This window comes from Scyliorhinus canicula, chromosome 10 (genome assembly GCF_902713615.1).
Source record: "Scyliorhinus canicula chromosome 10, sScyCan1.1, whole genome shotgun sequence".
Classification (NCBI taxonomy): Eukaryota; Metazoa; Chordata; class Chondrichthyes; order Carcharhiniformes; family Scyliorhinidae; genus Scyliorhinus; species Scyliorhinus canicula.
This window is the reverse complement of record NC_052155.1, coordinates 176,064,919-176,081,416: the sequence shown is the minus strand read 5'-3', so window position 1 is coordinate 176,081,416 and position 16,498 is coordinate 176,064,919. Positions and strand designations below refer to the sequence as shown.

Below are 16,498 nucleotides of genomic sequence, written 5' to 3'. Positions count from 1 at the left end.
AAGATTCCTTGCCTGCACAATCCAGTTTAGCACTGGACTGGACAAAGTCTCAAACTGGAAGAGAAAGGAGGGAAAGAATTGCATTTATATAATGCTTTTTACAGACACTGATCATTTCAAAATGCTTTACAGCCAATTAAATACTTTTGAAGTGTAATGTTGTAATGTAGGCACCTGCACAACCAAATTGCACACAGAAAACTCTCACAAATAGCAATACGATAATGACCAGATAATCTGCTTTTTTTCGTCGATATCGATTACGGGATAGATATTGGCCAGAACTGCTCTTCTTCAAAATAGTGCCAAGGATCTTTTACATCCACTCAAGCAGGCAGATGGCACTAGCATTAGAAGAAACAACATTATGCGTTGATCACCACTGGATTATTGGAGAGGCATTTCTTTAACAAGAGGTTTAAAAATGAAATTGGAATCTGAGGGATTATGAACCGTGCACTTGCTACTGGCTCTCTCTGAAGTGACGCATTGCAAAGCCAAGGAGCATTAGCACGCTTTATCTCATAAATGAGGAATTTGTGTGTGGATCTTGCAGAAGGAAAATAAGTTCTTTTCAGATAGACCTATGGGTCTATGAATTTTGAAAATTCTGTACCTGACCAGGATCCATTAATCTCTTCCCTTTATTGAATAAAACTGTGAAGATTACAGCGACTTCTCAAATGAAGTAAACATGAAAAACCTTTAATGACTAAATTAAACACAGGTAGAAAAATTAATCCGAGAATTCTGCCACAGAATACAACAGGCAGTTTAAACAGAGTCACTCTAGCCTAGCTTCATTGGAACCCAATTAAGTGCCTCCTCTTACATTACATTTCTGGACTTGGTAGGCCTGCTGAAATTGATATTTAAACAGAAGAATAAATGAGTGCAATAAAATTAAATGAAAATTGTTAAATCTGGGGAGTCATGATACATTTTCTGCAGGTCCTACAAGGCAATACAATGGAAAGGTCCCAGCAGGCCTAGATGGAGTGAACGTGGAAGATGGAATACAATGTAGAAATGTGCGAGGGTGTGCATTTTGGACTGAGAGGCCTAGATAGAGTGAATGTGAAGAGGATGTTTCCATTAGTAGGAGAAACGACTCAGCCTCAGACTAAAGGGACAATCCTGTAAAACAGAGATGAGAAGGAATTTCTTCAGCCAGAAGTGGTGAATCTGTGGAACTCTTTTGCCGCAGAAGGCTGTGGAGGCCAAATCGCTGAGAGTCGTTAAGACAGAGCTAGATAGGTTATTGATTAATAAGGGGATCAGGGGTTATGAGGAGAAGGCAAGAGAATAGGGATGAGAAACGTATCAGCCATGATTGAATGGTGGAGTGTACTTGATGGGCCGAATGGCTTAATTGCTCCTATGTCTTATGGTCTTATAAGGCAACACAATGGAAAGGTCCTACTTTGAATTTGATTGGTCAAATGCAGAGCCACCTCGCTCCATTAGGACGCACTTAAATGCCATTTGTTTGGATAGTGGTGACAGTAAATTGATTTCTAAACTGATTTGGAAACAAAAGGAGTTGAAACAACAAACTATATTGTACAGTGAAGTGAGGGGAGATCAATGCAATGATTTTCCAGCAACAAATAGCAACACGAGGGGTTATTAACAAAATTAGAAAAGAAGATTTGGAGCTGCTGAATCTTCATTGAAAATCACCGGCTTATTTGTAGCTCTGATCAGCAAAGCCATCTATGAATTATCTGGGGGTTTCTCAGACAACACAAACAATTCTAAATCACTGATAAAGTCACTGTGCAAATCTGAGTGCAATTTTGTGTGTCCTATCTTGGAAAAAGTTATTGATCCCCGGACAGGATTCAAAGAAGAGTAACAAAGCTGCTTCCGGACAAGGAGAACAGACATGGACTATGAGCAAGTTGTGAATGACCTGCTCCCTGTCTGTTTTAAATAAGCAGTTTTGGCAGTACTGCAGTTATATCACTCACTTCATCTAAACTTATAAAGAGTTAAGAAGAGGTAGGTATGCAGGTGGATATACATTGGAGGCTTACCATGTGACTGGAGCACAGTTATATCTCTAGATTGGGCATTAATCTAACTTGTTCAACAATCAGATGTCCCCTGATAATTGTTCAAGTCTTAGATCCATAACATTTGCACATGGGTCCACAGTATTCAGCTGAGGCTCAGCCTATTTGTTCGAGTCAGACTGTAAAACAACACATTTATTTAACTGATGAGTCAACTCACCTGAAGGTTGGGGTATCAGAAGGTTCAGCATGAAGTATTGTTTTCGGTTAGCTCTATCCTTAATGATGAATTGATCCAAGGCTAGATATGCCTAGGAGATTAAGGAAAAAGAGATCCTTTATTCAACATACATTCTGGAGATGATTTAAATATCCTTCTAAACTTTGCCCCACCTCCTTGCCTTTCATGAAGGTAGTCAGTCACTTTAGAATACAATTCTATGCACGCTGGTAACTCTTTAGTATCTTAACAAAGATGATTTTTCTTTTCTGCCCTCATAAATTGTGGCCATTAATTGGTGATTAACTGTGTACATCCAATAGCAAGGGTCACTGGACAAGAAGTAGAAACACCAACCCTAGCTCCCTTCCCCTCCTATGGAGTCATAGAATTTACAGAGCAGAAGGTGGCCATTCGGCCTATTGGGTCTACACCGGCCCTTGGAAAGAGCACCTTACTTAAGCCTACGCCAAACCCTATCCCCGTAACTTAGTAGCCCCACCTAAACATTTTTTGGAAACTACAGTGCAATTTAGCACGACCAATCCATCTAACCTGCACATCTTTGGACTGTGGGAGGAAACCAGAGCACCCAGAGGAAACCCACGCAGATACGGGGAGAACGTGCAGACTCTATATAGGTAGTCACCGAGGCCGGAATTGAACCTGGGACACTGGAACTGTGAGGCAGCAGTGCTAGCCACTGTACCACACCCCTTTATGTATACTCATGCACTGCCCTAACAAACTAAGCTCCAGACCAAAGCCTCCCTGACTCTAAGCCTCAGTGCTAAACCACATGATGGAATCATACAACAACAACTCAGATTATATAGCATTCCTTATACAAGAGAAAGAAAAGTTGATGATTGGGAAGTGAAAGTGAGGAATTTACTTGGGGAGAATAGAAGTGCGTTCAAGTGAAGGATTAGGAGACATTTGAAAGCATGAGGGCAGTGCTAAAGTGAATGGGAGAGAATTGCAGAGAGGGTGAGAGCTATAAGATCAGCACCAGGCAGTGGAGTGAAAGGAGGAGAGTGAATGGTCATCGAGTGTGACAGTGAAGGGTGCATGGGAGACGGGCAGTCGTAGATCACTTGTAGATTTGCAGTAGAACCATGCCCCTGTACCACATCTTTTGTCATGCGGACATCAAAATTAATGTTTCATTTACTCACAAGTTGAGACATGCATGCAGCCATCAACGTCAGACACGATTGCCCTGTATTATCATGAACTCCTGCATCTGCTTGACACTGCAGCAACAATTGAGCTGACTCAGATCGATCTGAGAGAGAACATTATAAAAAAAGAACAATTTGGTTACCTGCAGGAATGTTAGGCAGTTACAAACAATGCTGCAGCAGATTTAAAATTTGATCCATCCTCGGCCTCAGAACATGGTGATGTTGGAAATCAGGTTTTGATGAACGATCATTGACGTGAACCATTAATTCTGTTTCTCTCAGCAGAGATGCTGCAAGGCCTGCTGGGTATTTCCTGCAATTTCCGTCTATGTCTAAGGACGGTAGAGTTTGCACATTTTGAATAGCTCAGACTCTCAGTTAAATTTATTTTTCATAAGTGTTGGCTCCATTGATAACTGGACAGCTTTTACAAGCCCTGAATTTGCCTCTTTTGTTGCCGCAAATGGGAACAGCCATGCGCGCACTGCCCCGTACCACCCAGCTTCTAACCGTTTGGCCAAGCGGGCGGTCCAGGCGTTTAAGCAGGGGATACGGAAACAGACCTGGGAGACTCAGTTGGCACTGTTCATGATTAGTTATTGGACCACATTGCACAGAATGATGGGGTTGTGCTGGCTGGACTGTAGCTGGGTCATCGCCTCTGCACCCGGCTGAGCTTGACCATCCTAGACCCTGCTGGGAAGGTCCACTGCGGGCAGGGTGGCTCCAAGGCAGACCCAGGCCGCCCGCCGCATGTCATTGCGTTGTTTCACCCCAGGCGATTCGGTGTACATCCGAAGTTTTGGCGAAGGAGCCGCATGGATCCTGAGTGTCGTGTTAGCCAAGTGCTGGCCAGTTTCCTATGCAGTGCACGCACGAGGCCGGGAGGGCAACTGGAACATTGACGACGTCCGCAGCTGAACCCAATCCAAAATGTCCCAGCCCCACAGGTTTCACTGCCCCTGATCTTGCCCTGGTTCTGGATTACATTGCGATTCAGGATGCCGAGGTGTCGGAGAAAGAGACGCCGGACACCGACTTCTTTCCGGCATGGATTTCGACTTGGAGGTCCAACCACCGGCAGAAGCTGTCACAGATCCCCGACGCATCGATAGCCATGCCCACCTCACCCCAATGTTCCACACAGAAACGCCACTCTACAATCCGGCGGTGGCTCCAAGGCAGACCCAGGCCGCCCCCCTGGGGTGGGGGGGGGGGGGGGGGGGGAAAGAATCGCGGTGGGTGCTAGAGCAGCCCTCTCGCGATTCTCCCACCCGGCCTGGGGAGCGGAAAATTGCGCCCAATCTCCCTTTGGGAGAATTGCGCCCAAGGTCTTTTGATGTCATTTTTACACGTGTATTTTCCATATATTCACACACTAAACCTCAGTGCAAATCAGGCAGTCTGTTTAATTGCACTTTCTTTAGCGCTGGCATCTAAACTGGTCATTAGCATACATGGTGAAAGCTACAAATAATAGCAGACAAGTGACCAAACACAGATGGATCTGGACAGATTGGGGAAAATGGGCTGACAAGTGACAAATGTAATTTACTGCAAACAAGTCCAAGCTGATGAGGTTGGAAGAGAAGGCTTGTGGTTAATTGTAGTTGGGGGGGGGGGGGGGGGGGGGGGGGGTGTAACTTGTGGGAATGTAAAATGAATTACAGTAAACTACAGAATACAATGAATGGAAGGGTGAATAATTGTCGAAACCATTGGTACATGTGTGGTACCAATAAAGAGGGAAACAAGATCTCAGGCTGTGAAGGAAAAGAGAGAGAACGGAAGCCCTCACTCTCTACAACTGATCAAATGGATAAATGGAGTGTCTTTTTCTAGGTTGTACCTAATGTTGGAGAGTTGGGGAGCCAAGAGATTTTGAAGCACAATTGCACCATCAGTGAGTGACACAAGTCCATGCTGCGGGAGGACGATGGAGAAGTTTCAGGTGATGCCCCCAGCAGCAGGGAAGTTACAGCGCCTCGTCCAAAGTTCCGAATCTTCAGGTCATATCCTTGCTGCTGCAAAATGGGAGGAACCCGGATCCTCAGACCAAACAAAGTTGATGCAAAATTAAATATATTGCCTTGCAAGTGTACGTGGCCAACAGAACTCTGGGTGGTCCAGGGCTGCCGAGCATGGGAAAATCACACCTTATGAGCCCATCTAATAAAAATAAATTATGAATCTTACCAAGCTCTGTTGCCAGTTGCAAAGGGGTCCGTTGTTTGTAGTCTCGAGCCTTCATGTTGGCGTCATGTTTTAATAGACAGTGCAGGGAATTATTAGCATCATACTTAGCCGCATAATGAACTGGTGTCTGCAGCATTCCAGATGTCTTTGCTTCAACGTCCGCTAAAAAAGATGACAATAGTACACAATTCTGTGATATTCACATTACTGCATTGTAGCCAAGTTTTCTTGTCACTTTAGGTATCATGGTACTTTAACATAATACTTCTTTTTGGGTAGCAGAAAAGCCAGCATATTGATGCGGCAGCTTAAAAATCACTGATTCTTTTTCTACCAATCAACAACACAATATGGATTTCACCGCCTGCTAAATGTCACCCCCAGCACCTCTGAACTTCATTTCATAGAACACAAAGAAAGCTGAAATCCAAACATTGGGATAGAAACTCATCGGTGAAGCTGAGTATTGGTCAGATTGATTGATTTGATACTGCCTGCTTGCGCTACTGCTTAAGGTGAAATTTATACGCCACTTCATTCATACAATATAAAAAGCTTACTAAAAGCAGAAAAACACATTTTTCAACTTGTTTATTCTGCTGAAGACTTTCTGAACACATCTGTGTCATTTGCCATTTCTCTCAAATGGCTGGTCAATCATGCCTTGAAATACTTCACCCATTGTGTATTTGCTAGAGGTTTTGGTTGTGTCTGGCTGTGGCAGCCATCGTTTCAATATCCAGTACTTTGTATTTTTAATATCTCTTCATTAGACGGTTACGAGTTTCAATGGGTGCCTAGATTGTTGGAAATGTCTCTCTTCACACTTCTCTGAGGGTGAGTTGTTTGCTTCTCACCTTCACTTTGGGATGTGGCTTTGTATTTTTTAGCAGTTTCCCCTGTCTCAGTTCAAATCACAACATTTGTTCTTTTTAATTAATTTGTGGGAAGTGGGCATTGGCAGCATTTATTGCCCATTGCTAATTTCCCTCAAGAAGGTGGTGATGAACTGCCTTCATGAACTGCTACAACCCATGTGGTGAGGATACTCCAGTGACAGTGAAGGAACAGCAATCTATTTCCAAGTCAGGATGGTGAGTGGCTTGGAGAGGAACTTCCAGGTGGTGGTGTTCCCATGAGTCTGCAGCTCTTGTTCTTCTGGATGGTGGCAGCCGTGGTTTTGGAAGGTGCTTTCTGAGGAACCTTAGTGAGTTTCTGCAGTCTTGTAGATCGTGCACACTGCTGCTATTATTCGTCGGTGGAGGAGGGAATTAATGCTTGTCAGTGGAGTTCCAATTAAATGGGCTGCTTTGTCGTGGCTCGTGTCAAACCTCTTGAGTGTTATTTCAGCTGCACTCATCTGGGAAAGTGGAGAGTAGTCCATCACACTCCTGACTTGTGCCTTGTAGATGACGGACAGGCTTTGGGGAGTCAGGAAAGTTACTCGTTGCAGGATCCCAGCCTCTGATCTGCTCTTGTAGACATGCTCATTGACAGTTTAAAGTCGACATTTTCAAAAATAATGGCCATCGCTTCATTACGACGCCAGGACCGTTACCTTCACAGTCCTACTACAGTTAGGATGAGTTCCAATACTGCTTAGTCAAGTTCATAATGTACATCTCAGAGCAGAAGAAGAGCAGTTAGGTGAAAAGAGGAAACTGCCTCTTTTCAATTGACTACAGATTGGCACTGAAATTAGCACTGAAAAATTAATCAGCTCTTACGTCCGATATAGGTCAGGAGTGGAGGTCATAAAGCAGCAATTAAAATGAAACATATCTGTTGCAATGATTTCTGACAAAAGTTTGTTATCCACTTGGAGATAATCCAATGAATTTTGTTTTTGCGTTTGATCTTCTATTGTGTATCCTACATTAGTCTCTCTGGACGTTACTACATTCCCTAGCCTAGAGGAGAGGTGCATGTGATGCAAGCCTTTGACAGTGGGATGAAAAGAACATTGGATATAATATACAAGGGACTTCTGATTTGCCCTGAGCCTGTTTTATGCTTCGAGGACTGACCAAGTCCACCTTCCCAACGCATTTAAGCATCTGATTCCCAGACCTCTGAAATCCATCCTTTAAGCGGCCACAGCTTGGGTCTGATGAATTGTTCTCTGGGCGTGGCATGTACCTATGAGCTGACTTCATACAATAATGCAAGGTCAGTTGCTTTTCATATAACCATAGCATGCCCAGCACAGTGAAGAGACTGGCTATCCACAGCAGCATCTATAAGCCACACTGCTGCCTCAGGGGTAGAAATGGTTGCAGCAAGATCAGGACACTTTTGTTGGGGAGAAGGGAGGTCCATTTTGTAAATAGGAAGTCATCATTTCTTGAGTAGTGCGAGGACAGCTAAAAAAAAATATGAAAAGAAAGACTTGCTTTTCACAACCGTTTGTTGGCTATCCAGTAGTTTGAGACAGTGAGGTATCTCTGAAACATAATGCAGACTATGCGACAGTCAGTTTTGTGCACACCAAAAGAAAGAGATGGTCAACAGCTTGAAATTCCTAGATGTGCACATCATCAACAATCTGTCCTGGTCCACCCACGTCGACGCTACAACCAAGAAAGCACAACAACGCCTGTGCTTCCTCAGGAAACTAAGGAAATTCGGCATGTCCACATTGACACTTACCAATTTTTACAGATGCACCATAAAAAGCATCCTATCTGGCTGCAATACAGCCTGGCATGGCAACTGCTCGGCCTAAGACCCTAAGAAACTACAGAGTCGTGTACACAGCCCAGTCCATCACACAAACCTGCCTTCCATCCATTGACTCCCATCTACACCTCTCGCTGCCTTGGGAAAGTGGGCAGCACAATAAAAAAACCCTCTCACCCAGGTTATTCATTCTTCCAACCTATTTCATCGGGCAGGAGATACAAAAGTCTGAGAATACGCAGTAACAGATTCAAAAACAGCTTATTCCGCGCCATTACCAGACTCCTGAATAACCCTCTTATGGACTGATCTGATCTCTCTATGCATCTTCTCTACTGAGTAGTACTGTACTCTATGCTTCACCCAATGTCTATGTATGTAAATTGTGTATTTAACGTATGTCCTACGTTTCTCATGTATAGAACAATTTGCCTGGACTGTACACAGAACAATACTTTTCACTGTACCTTGGTACACGTGACAAAAAATCTAAATCAAATCAGTTAATCACATCTCTGAAACAGTATTGTGATCATAATTATGGTTCACAGGTCCTAAAGTTAATCAGGATAATCTGTTCATTTGTGATGTTGATTGAGGGATAAATATTGACAAGGAGACTTAACTCCCCTGTTCCTCTTCAAAATAGTGCCATGGGATTATTTGGATCCACCTGAGCAAGCAAGTGAGGCCTCAATTTAACGTCTCATCTGAAAGATAGAACAATCCCTCAGCGCTGTGCTGCAGTGTCAGTCTTGGTTCTTATGCTCAAGTGAGTCAACATTGCAATTGAATACACCATTCGTGCACACTGTGGTTGCCACATTTCCTGCCCTCCAACAGTGATGAAATTTTAAAGGTACCTAATTGGCTGTTAAGTGCTTTCTGACACCAAATGGTCATGGAAAATGCTATATTAATGCAAGTTTTTCATTCTTTAATAACCTTGTGCAGCGCTGCTCTCATGTGGCTTCTCATGCAAAATAACTTACCGCCGCAATCCAGGAGAAAGTCAACCATTTCGGGATAATTTTTTGCTGCGGCCACATGCAGTGGGGTCACACCGTAGTTATCAGGCTTGTTCACGTCAGCATTTCTCTCGATCAGAAACTTGGCAACATCAGGGTGCCATGTTCGGGCTGCCTATTGACAGAGATTTTGAGGTGTAGTTAGGATTTTGAGGAAGTTCCATTTCAATAACACTGAATGAGCCAACTTTCAGGGCAATGTAAATTCAAAGCTGATCATGTCATCAATAGGTCTTTTCCTGCTACTAATATAACACATTGAAGGATTTAGATTGACCCACCAGGGAAAGGTTTGTCTGAAAATGTAACATGATTTTAAAAAGTAATGTATATTTTTTTAGCATACAGTTAAATTCCCTGCATTATTGAAATGCCATAAGTGGCAGTGAGGGATGAGCACATATATGGGGTGGGTTTTCATCAAGTCAGGGAGTCCATTAAAATTGACGGATGTGTCCCGATTCTGGGATTCTTGACCCCATTGTGGGCTGATTTTTGGGTGGGCTGATACGGGCCAAATGCATTCCTCACATGGCAGGCTCCATTGCAGAGATAGGCATGTTCCACACCTTTGCAATTATAGAATTTACAGTGCAGAAGAAGGCCATTCAGCCCAACGAGTCTGCACCGGCTCTTGGAAGGAGCACCCTACATACGCCCACGCCTTCACCCTAACCCCATAACCCAGTAACTCCAACGAACCTTTTTTTTTGGACACCAAGGGCAATTTATCATGGCCAATCCACCTAACCTGCACACCTTTGGACTGTGGGAGGAAACCGGAGCACCCTGAGGAAACCCACACAGACACGGGGAGAATGCACAGACTCCACACAGACAGTGACCCAAGCCGGGAATCGAACCTGGGACCCTGGAGCTGTGAAGCAATTCTGCTAAACACAGTGCGACCGTGCTGCCCACAATTGCTCATCTGGCATTTGAACCCGGGACCTCTCGCAAACGTTGAGACCGAAACACCCAAAGCGAGAATCATACTCCTGGAGTCGGGCCAGGTTTGGAAAGAATCATGGTTCACAGCACCCCAGATGAGACACAAATCCTAGTCCGCATAACTAGGTTTCAGAAAGTCCTCTTCATGCCCCCATGCCAAGGTAAGGTTGCCCACCCATCCCGATGAACCCTCATGCCCCCAATACCAAGCTATGGTACTCCACCAACTCTGCTGTGGCCCATCATGGATCCTATGCTGAACTATGACCAACTATACATTGTGAATAAGCAGTGAACCCCTTAGTGACAGTGGGATGCATAAAAAGACTTTTAAAAAGATCTTGAATTCATTATATTTCATGGTAAAAATGTTATTTCCCCAGGGCAAAGAAAGTGTCATCGTCCAGACGCTTTAAAATATTAATGACAAAAACATCAGGCCCTTTAAATCATTCAAAGCTTTTTAAAAAAAACACATACCACTGTCACTATAGTGTTCAATGGTTCTATACAGTGTATCATGAGTCAGTAGCGTGTAAGTACCATAACTTGGCATTGGGGGAATGAGGGGACAATGGGCGGTGAGTGCAAGGGCATAAAGTGGTGTAGAGGCCATAAGTGGCCACGGGGGTTGGGCAGAGGGGCTTGAGGTGCGATGGATGGGGTGAGAACTAGAGGGCCTTTTTATTTTAATTTTAACTGGGACAAAATCCCAAAGAACAGAGGTGAACCTTTTGAACCTGGCAGGTCCTGTGGCTGCCTCTGACCCCTTTCCCAGAGAGACATTTCATTTAAATTGCACGCTATGTCTGACTGCCGAGGCGATTTGTTTGATGTGCTTACATGAATGATAAAGAAGGGAAAACTATCATTCCACACCTTTAATAAATATGTTTACGAGTCAAGAGTAGATTTTCCAAAATACTTGTAGAAGGTCAATTGTACACAATTATTGTTAACCACACTTTCATGATGATAGACAGTGTTCCAACATTTTTTTGTTTGCTTTAGGATTGTTTTTTTAACTACATATAAATGCAAGTTGTTATTGTCTGATGACAAATATCAGTGAGCAAATGACAGACATTTCTCTTGAGCAGAATCTTAGAACATAGAACATAGAACAGTACAGCACAGAACAGGCCCTTCGGCCCTCGATGTTGTGCCGAGCAATGATCACCCTACTCAAACCCACGTATCCACCCTATACCCGTAACCCAACAACCCCCCCCCCCTTAACCTTACTTTTTAGGACACTACGGGCAATTTAGCATGGCCAATCCACCTAACCCGCACATCTTTGGACTGTGGGAGGAAACCGGAGAACCCGGAGAAAACCCACGCACACACGGGGAGGACGTGCAGACTCCACACAGACAGTGACCCAGCCGGGAATCGAACCTGGGACCCTGGAGCTGTGAAGCATTTATGCTAACCACCATGCTACCGTGCTGCCCCTTCTATATCTATTAAATATTTATATCATGCAGGAATGGTGCCACATTTAAAAATCATAATCATTAAATATAACATATGACTCGAGGCAAAAATACTTTCTTTGAAATTAATCACGCCATCGGGCTCACATTACCCCGTGCAAAACACCCTGTCCGTATCTGTCAGTAGCATTGATGTCGGCTCCATTTTCCAGCATCGTATTTAAGCGCTCCAAATCAATCTAAAAACAAAAGGTTCCAGATTTTTTTTGTTCTGAACATTAATATTACCAGTAGGTCAACAGACTGAGGGAACAGATACTCATCACTCAAATGAGTGGAGACAACATTGAGTGGAGTGCTACATACTGCCTCTTGCCAATTCTGAATATTATCATTTCCCCACCTCTTTATAAATACTAATATTTGTATCAATATAGCACTCATAATGTTGAGCTGTGTACATGTGCTTCACACAGTTTAGATTACAGTACCATCCATTCTGCATCAACTACATACAGTAAACAGCTAGTACTGAAATGCCCAATTTTCTTTCCAACCATTGTTATATCAGTGCAGTGCAGACATTTTGATCATTGAACAGATTATGATATTTATCTCTCATTTCTTTTAGCAGCCATTATCCATTCCTACCCAGGACCAACTCCACATCAATAATCAACACATCGCTGCAGGATTTCCTCGTAGTGTCCGAGGCACAATTAGCTTCAGCTGCTTCATCAATTGTTCATCATTTTGTTCGTAAAGTCAGAAGTGGGGAGGTTTGCTGATGATTGCACAATGTTCAGCATCATTCAGGACTCCTTTGACATTGAAGCAGTCCATGCCCACATGCAGCAAGACCTGGACAGTATCCAGGCTTGGCTGACAAGTGACAGCTAACATTCACAACACACAAGTGACCGGCAATGACCATCTCCAACACATTTTCAGAACATGAACACACAACTGCTAGGCATCTGTGGCCTTGTTAAAACCTACCTTCGACCCCTTAACACTCATGCACTACAGAGTGTACCGTATTGTGTCTAACAACTACAATAATCCTTTTATCATGACATCCACCATCTACAAGGCACAGGTCAGGAGTGTGGGGGCATACTCTTCAGATGTCTGCATGAATGCATCTCCAACAACACTCAAGAAGCTTGACACCATCTAAGACAAAGCAATCTGCTTGATTAGCTCCTATCCACAAACATTCACTCCCACCACCACTGCCATATCAACAGTTTGTACCATCTACACCAGGGGTGGGCAAACTTTTCCATGCAAGGGCCACATTCAGAAATTCACAATTCACAAAGGGCCGCATAGTATATTAAGTAAAATAATTACTTCACCCGGTTATGATTCTGGGCACCTCATATAGAACATAGAACAGTACAGCACAGAACAGGCCCTTCGGCCCTCGACGTTGTGCCGAGCAATGATCACCCTACTCAAGTCAATGTATCCACCCTATACCAGTAAGTAACCCAACAGCCCCCCCCCCCATTAACCTTTAAAAAAAAATTTGGTTTTTTTTAAATAATTTTTTTTAAAAAAAAAAAATTTTTTTTTTTTTTTTTAAATGACTTGGTGGGCCGCAGAAATACCTTTGGCGGGCCGCATGCGGCCCGCGGGCCGTAGTTTGCCCACCCCTGATCTACACGATGCACTACAGCAACTCACCAAGCCTCCTTAGATAGCACCTTCCCATGACCGTTACCATATAGAAGGAGAAGGGCAGTCAAGATATGGGAACTCTTTCTGCAAGTTCCGTTTCAAGCCACTCATTATCTTAATTTAGATATATATCACTGTTCCTTCCCTGTTGCTGGGCCAAAATCCTGGAACTCCCTCCCTAATAGCACAGTGGGTGCACCTACACCACATGGACTGCAGCGGTTCAAGAAGGCAGCTCGCCACATGGGCAATTAGGGATGGGCAATTTATTCACTGCACAACCAAGTCAATCAGAATGTATCAAGTATGTTAGATAGATCATATGATTTCCAAGGTAGCAAATGCAGTCCTTCCAAGTCAACTTGCTTGACACTGATAACTGTAGATGTGGGGAGGAAGTTCCTGCTTTGCAGAATAATCTTCCAAGTGACATTAATGTTGCATTATTAGATTAAAAATAAAACATGCTTCACACATGCTTTATATATCCACATTGTGTGCATATGATCAAAAATTGAACTGGTTATTCATTGAAGATGTAAATGGATTAAATCTTTGGTTGAAAAGGAATAATTTTGAATTTATCTTTTTTGTGTGAATCTGGGATCGTGGATCACACTGCGTAGTACTTTACCCACTGAACTACCAAGGAAACAAGGGAAAGATTCTTTTTAGAATCAGTGCTGGTGGGGAAACTCCTTCATGACAATGCTGATATTGCCGTAAAGCTAACAAGAATTGCACAAATCCACCCAGACCCCAAATACTGAATTATTTTGGATTAGATCTGCTGTTATGAATAAAGGAATTCACAAATAGCAAATCAGTACAGAACACAAATCATAGCACACTAATATCTGTGGTGGGTGGGATTGGAGGGGCTGATAATGTAATGGCATTGGGCAGACGTTGCCTGACGTATCAGGGTTTGGTTTCGCTCAACTGGGCTGGCCAATGCAAATAAAGGGTGTAATTTTCTCACCACAGACCCGGCACAATGGGCGAATCGTGGGAGAGCCCCGAATCGGGCTCTGCATCTGCTGCCCGGTGCGATCTGGATCACGCCCTCGCTGGACATCATGAGCCATATTTACCCGGCACCTGGGAGTCGATAGCTGCGCCTGTGAGGCCTCAACCAGGTGCCGTTTATCACTCGTTTCCACAATCATGGACCAGACATGATGGCACCTTGGGGGACCCTGCAGGCCATTAGAACCCACCCGGGTGATCAGGGACAGACTAGGGTGGTACCCTGACTCTCCACCTGGCAGTCGGGCGCTTTGGCACTGCCAGGGTGCCCGGTTGGCCTTGCCAAGATGCCCGGGTGCCAGATTGGCACTGCCAAGGGTCTTAACCTGGGCGGGAGAGATGCCCGTGAAAGGGGGGAGAGGGCTGTTTAAGGGGGCTAAAGAAAGGTTAGCGGGGGCGAAGGGGTGTAGAGATCGGGGCAGCCTTTCAAAATGGTGCCCCGGAATGTGAGAAGCCGGAACTCCTGGAAAGCTGAGCTCCCAAGTGCAGGAATTCTTTCTATGTGTGGTCTCAATGAACAGAAACGCAACGAGGCCCAATAAAACAGCCAAGTGCCTTTGAAGCCACTGAGAAACGCCCTGCCAAACCCGCCTGAAACCGGACTTGGAAATTCTTCCAGTGAATCGTTCCCAAATTCTATCGAAGAACAATTTGAAAAAGTCATTAAAGCCCCAAGCAAAAATAGCCAGCTGGGTGGGAAATGGATGGGTTTGGTTTACTGCCTGGTTCACATCCAATATGACTTTACTGTATTTACCTCAAGGCAGCGTAGATTAAAGCTACGCCCTAAATTTGGGAGGCGCCAAATTTACTCTGGAGTGAGACCCGAACTCAAAAACCTTTGGCTCAGCAGCAAAGGGTCTAACACTGACCTGCAGCTGTCACTCAGAATTAGTGAGTTTGTATTGACTGTTTGCAGCTAGAGTATGATTCAATGTTATTGTATGATTCCTGATGTGAATGTACCCAAACAGCAGCGCCCATGAAAAGGGAACCAGGGGGTGAGAAAGAAAAATCACACTGGAGACAAGGGGATGGATTCTCCGATTTCCAGACTATGTCCGGAGGATCTGTGGCATTTTACGTCAAAAAAAAAAAATCGGTGCAGCCCCAGCACCAATCATCCGGCCGGTGAGTGGCTAGCAGCCGTGCCATGTAAAACGCCCGGCCTTCACGGAATAAACGGCCGGAGAACTGCTGGGTCCATGGGCGCACATGTGCAAGGCGACGACCTGCAGCGGCCGCGCCGTACAACATGGCGCCAGCCATGTGCGGACCCGACCTGCCAGATAGTGCCCCCCTGGCCACCCCCCATCAGTCCCCCCAGCCCTCGCTGAAGACAGCCCCCCCCCCCCACAGCTAGCAGCGCGGCTCCCGACCGACTATGGCGGTGCTGGACACAGTCCGCAGCCGCCACGCTGGGTTCCCCACCACTGAGGCTATACCTCCCCCGCGCTGTGGGGAACTCGGCCCATCGGGGGCAGAGCATCTGGGGAAGGCCTTCAGATAACGCCCTGAGGACATCCCAACGGCATGCAGTGTGCTCCTCAATGATGCCGTTTTGGAGGGGGCGGAGCATACAAAAACAGGCACCGCTCCCGATTCCAACGTATAAAGGGATTCTCCGCCTGAATGGCGATTATGAAATCGGCGTTGGGAAACGGACCGCCCAAGATCTGTCAGAAATTTTCCCTGGAGTTCCAGTGGGATTGTCCTGCCTGTACTCATGTTCCAATGGCAAAACCAAACTGACATGGGCTCAACAGCTGGAACTGACATGGGCTCAACAGCTGGAACTGACATGGGCTCAACAGCTGGAACTGACATGGGCTCAACAGCTGGAACTGACATGGGCTCAACAGCTGGAACTGACATGGGCTCAACAGCTGGAACTGACATGGGCTCAACAGCTGGAACTGACATGGGCACAACAGCTGGAACTGACATGGGCACAACAGCTGGAACTGACATCGGTACAACAGCTGGAACTGACATGGGCGCAACAGCTGGAACTGACATGGGCGCAACAGCTGGAACTGACATGGGCGTAACAGCTGGAACTGAC

The 16,498-nt window shown here is 45.0% G+C and overlaps 1 protein-coding gene across 1 annotated transcript in view; it reads right to left on the bottom strand.

Annotated features, from left to right (window-relative positions):
* LOC119972792 (transient receptor potential channel pyrexia-like) overlaps positions 1 to 16,498 on the bottom strand; it is a 94,324-nt gene that overhangs the window by 55,520 nt on the left and 22,306 nt on the right. The window contains exons 5-9 of the mRNA XM_038810179.1: positions 11,871 to 11,957; positions 9,293 to 9,443; positions 5,622 to 5,783; positions 3,417 to 3,526; positions 2,239 to 2,329 (exon numbers count right to left, since the gene is read on the bottom strand). Of these exons, the coding sequence (XP_038666107.1) occupies positions 2,239 to 2,329; positions 3,417 to 3,526; positions 5,622 to 5,783; positions 9,293 to 9,443; positions 11,871 to 11,957 (601 nt within the window). The remainder of the gene's footprint in view (positions 1 to 2,238; positions 2,330 to 3,416; positions 3,527 to 5,621; positions 5,784 to 9,292; positions 9,444 to 11,870; positions 11,958 to 16,498) is intronic.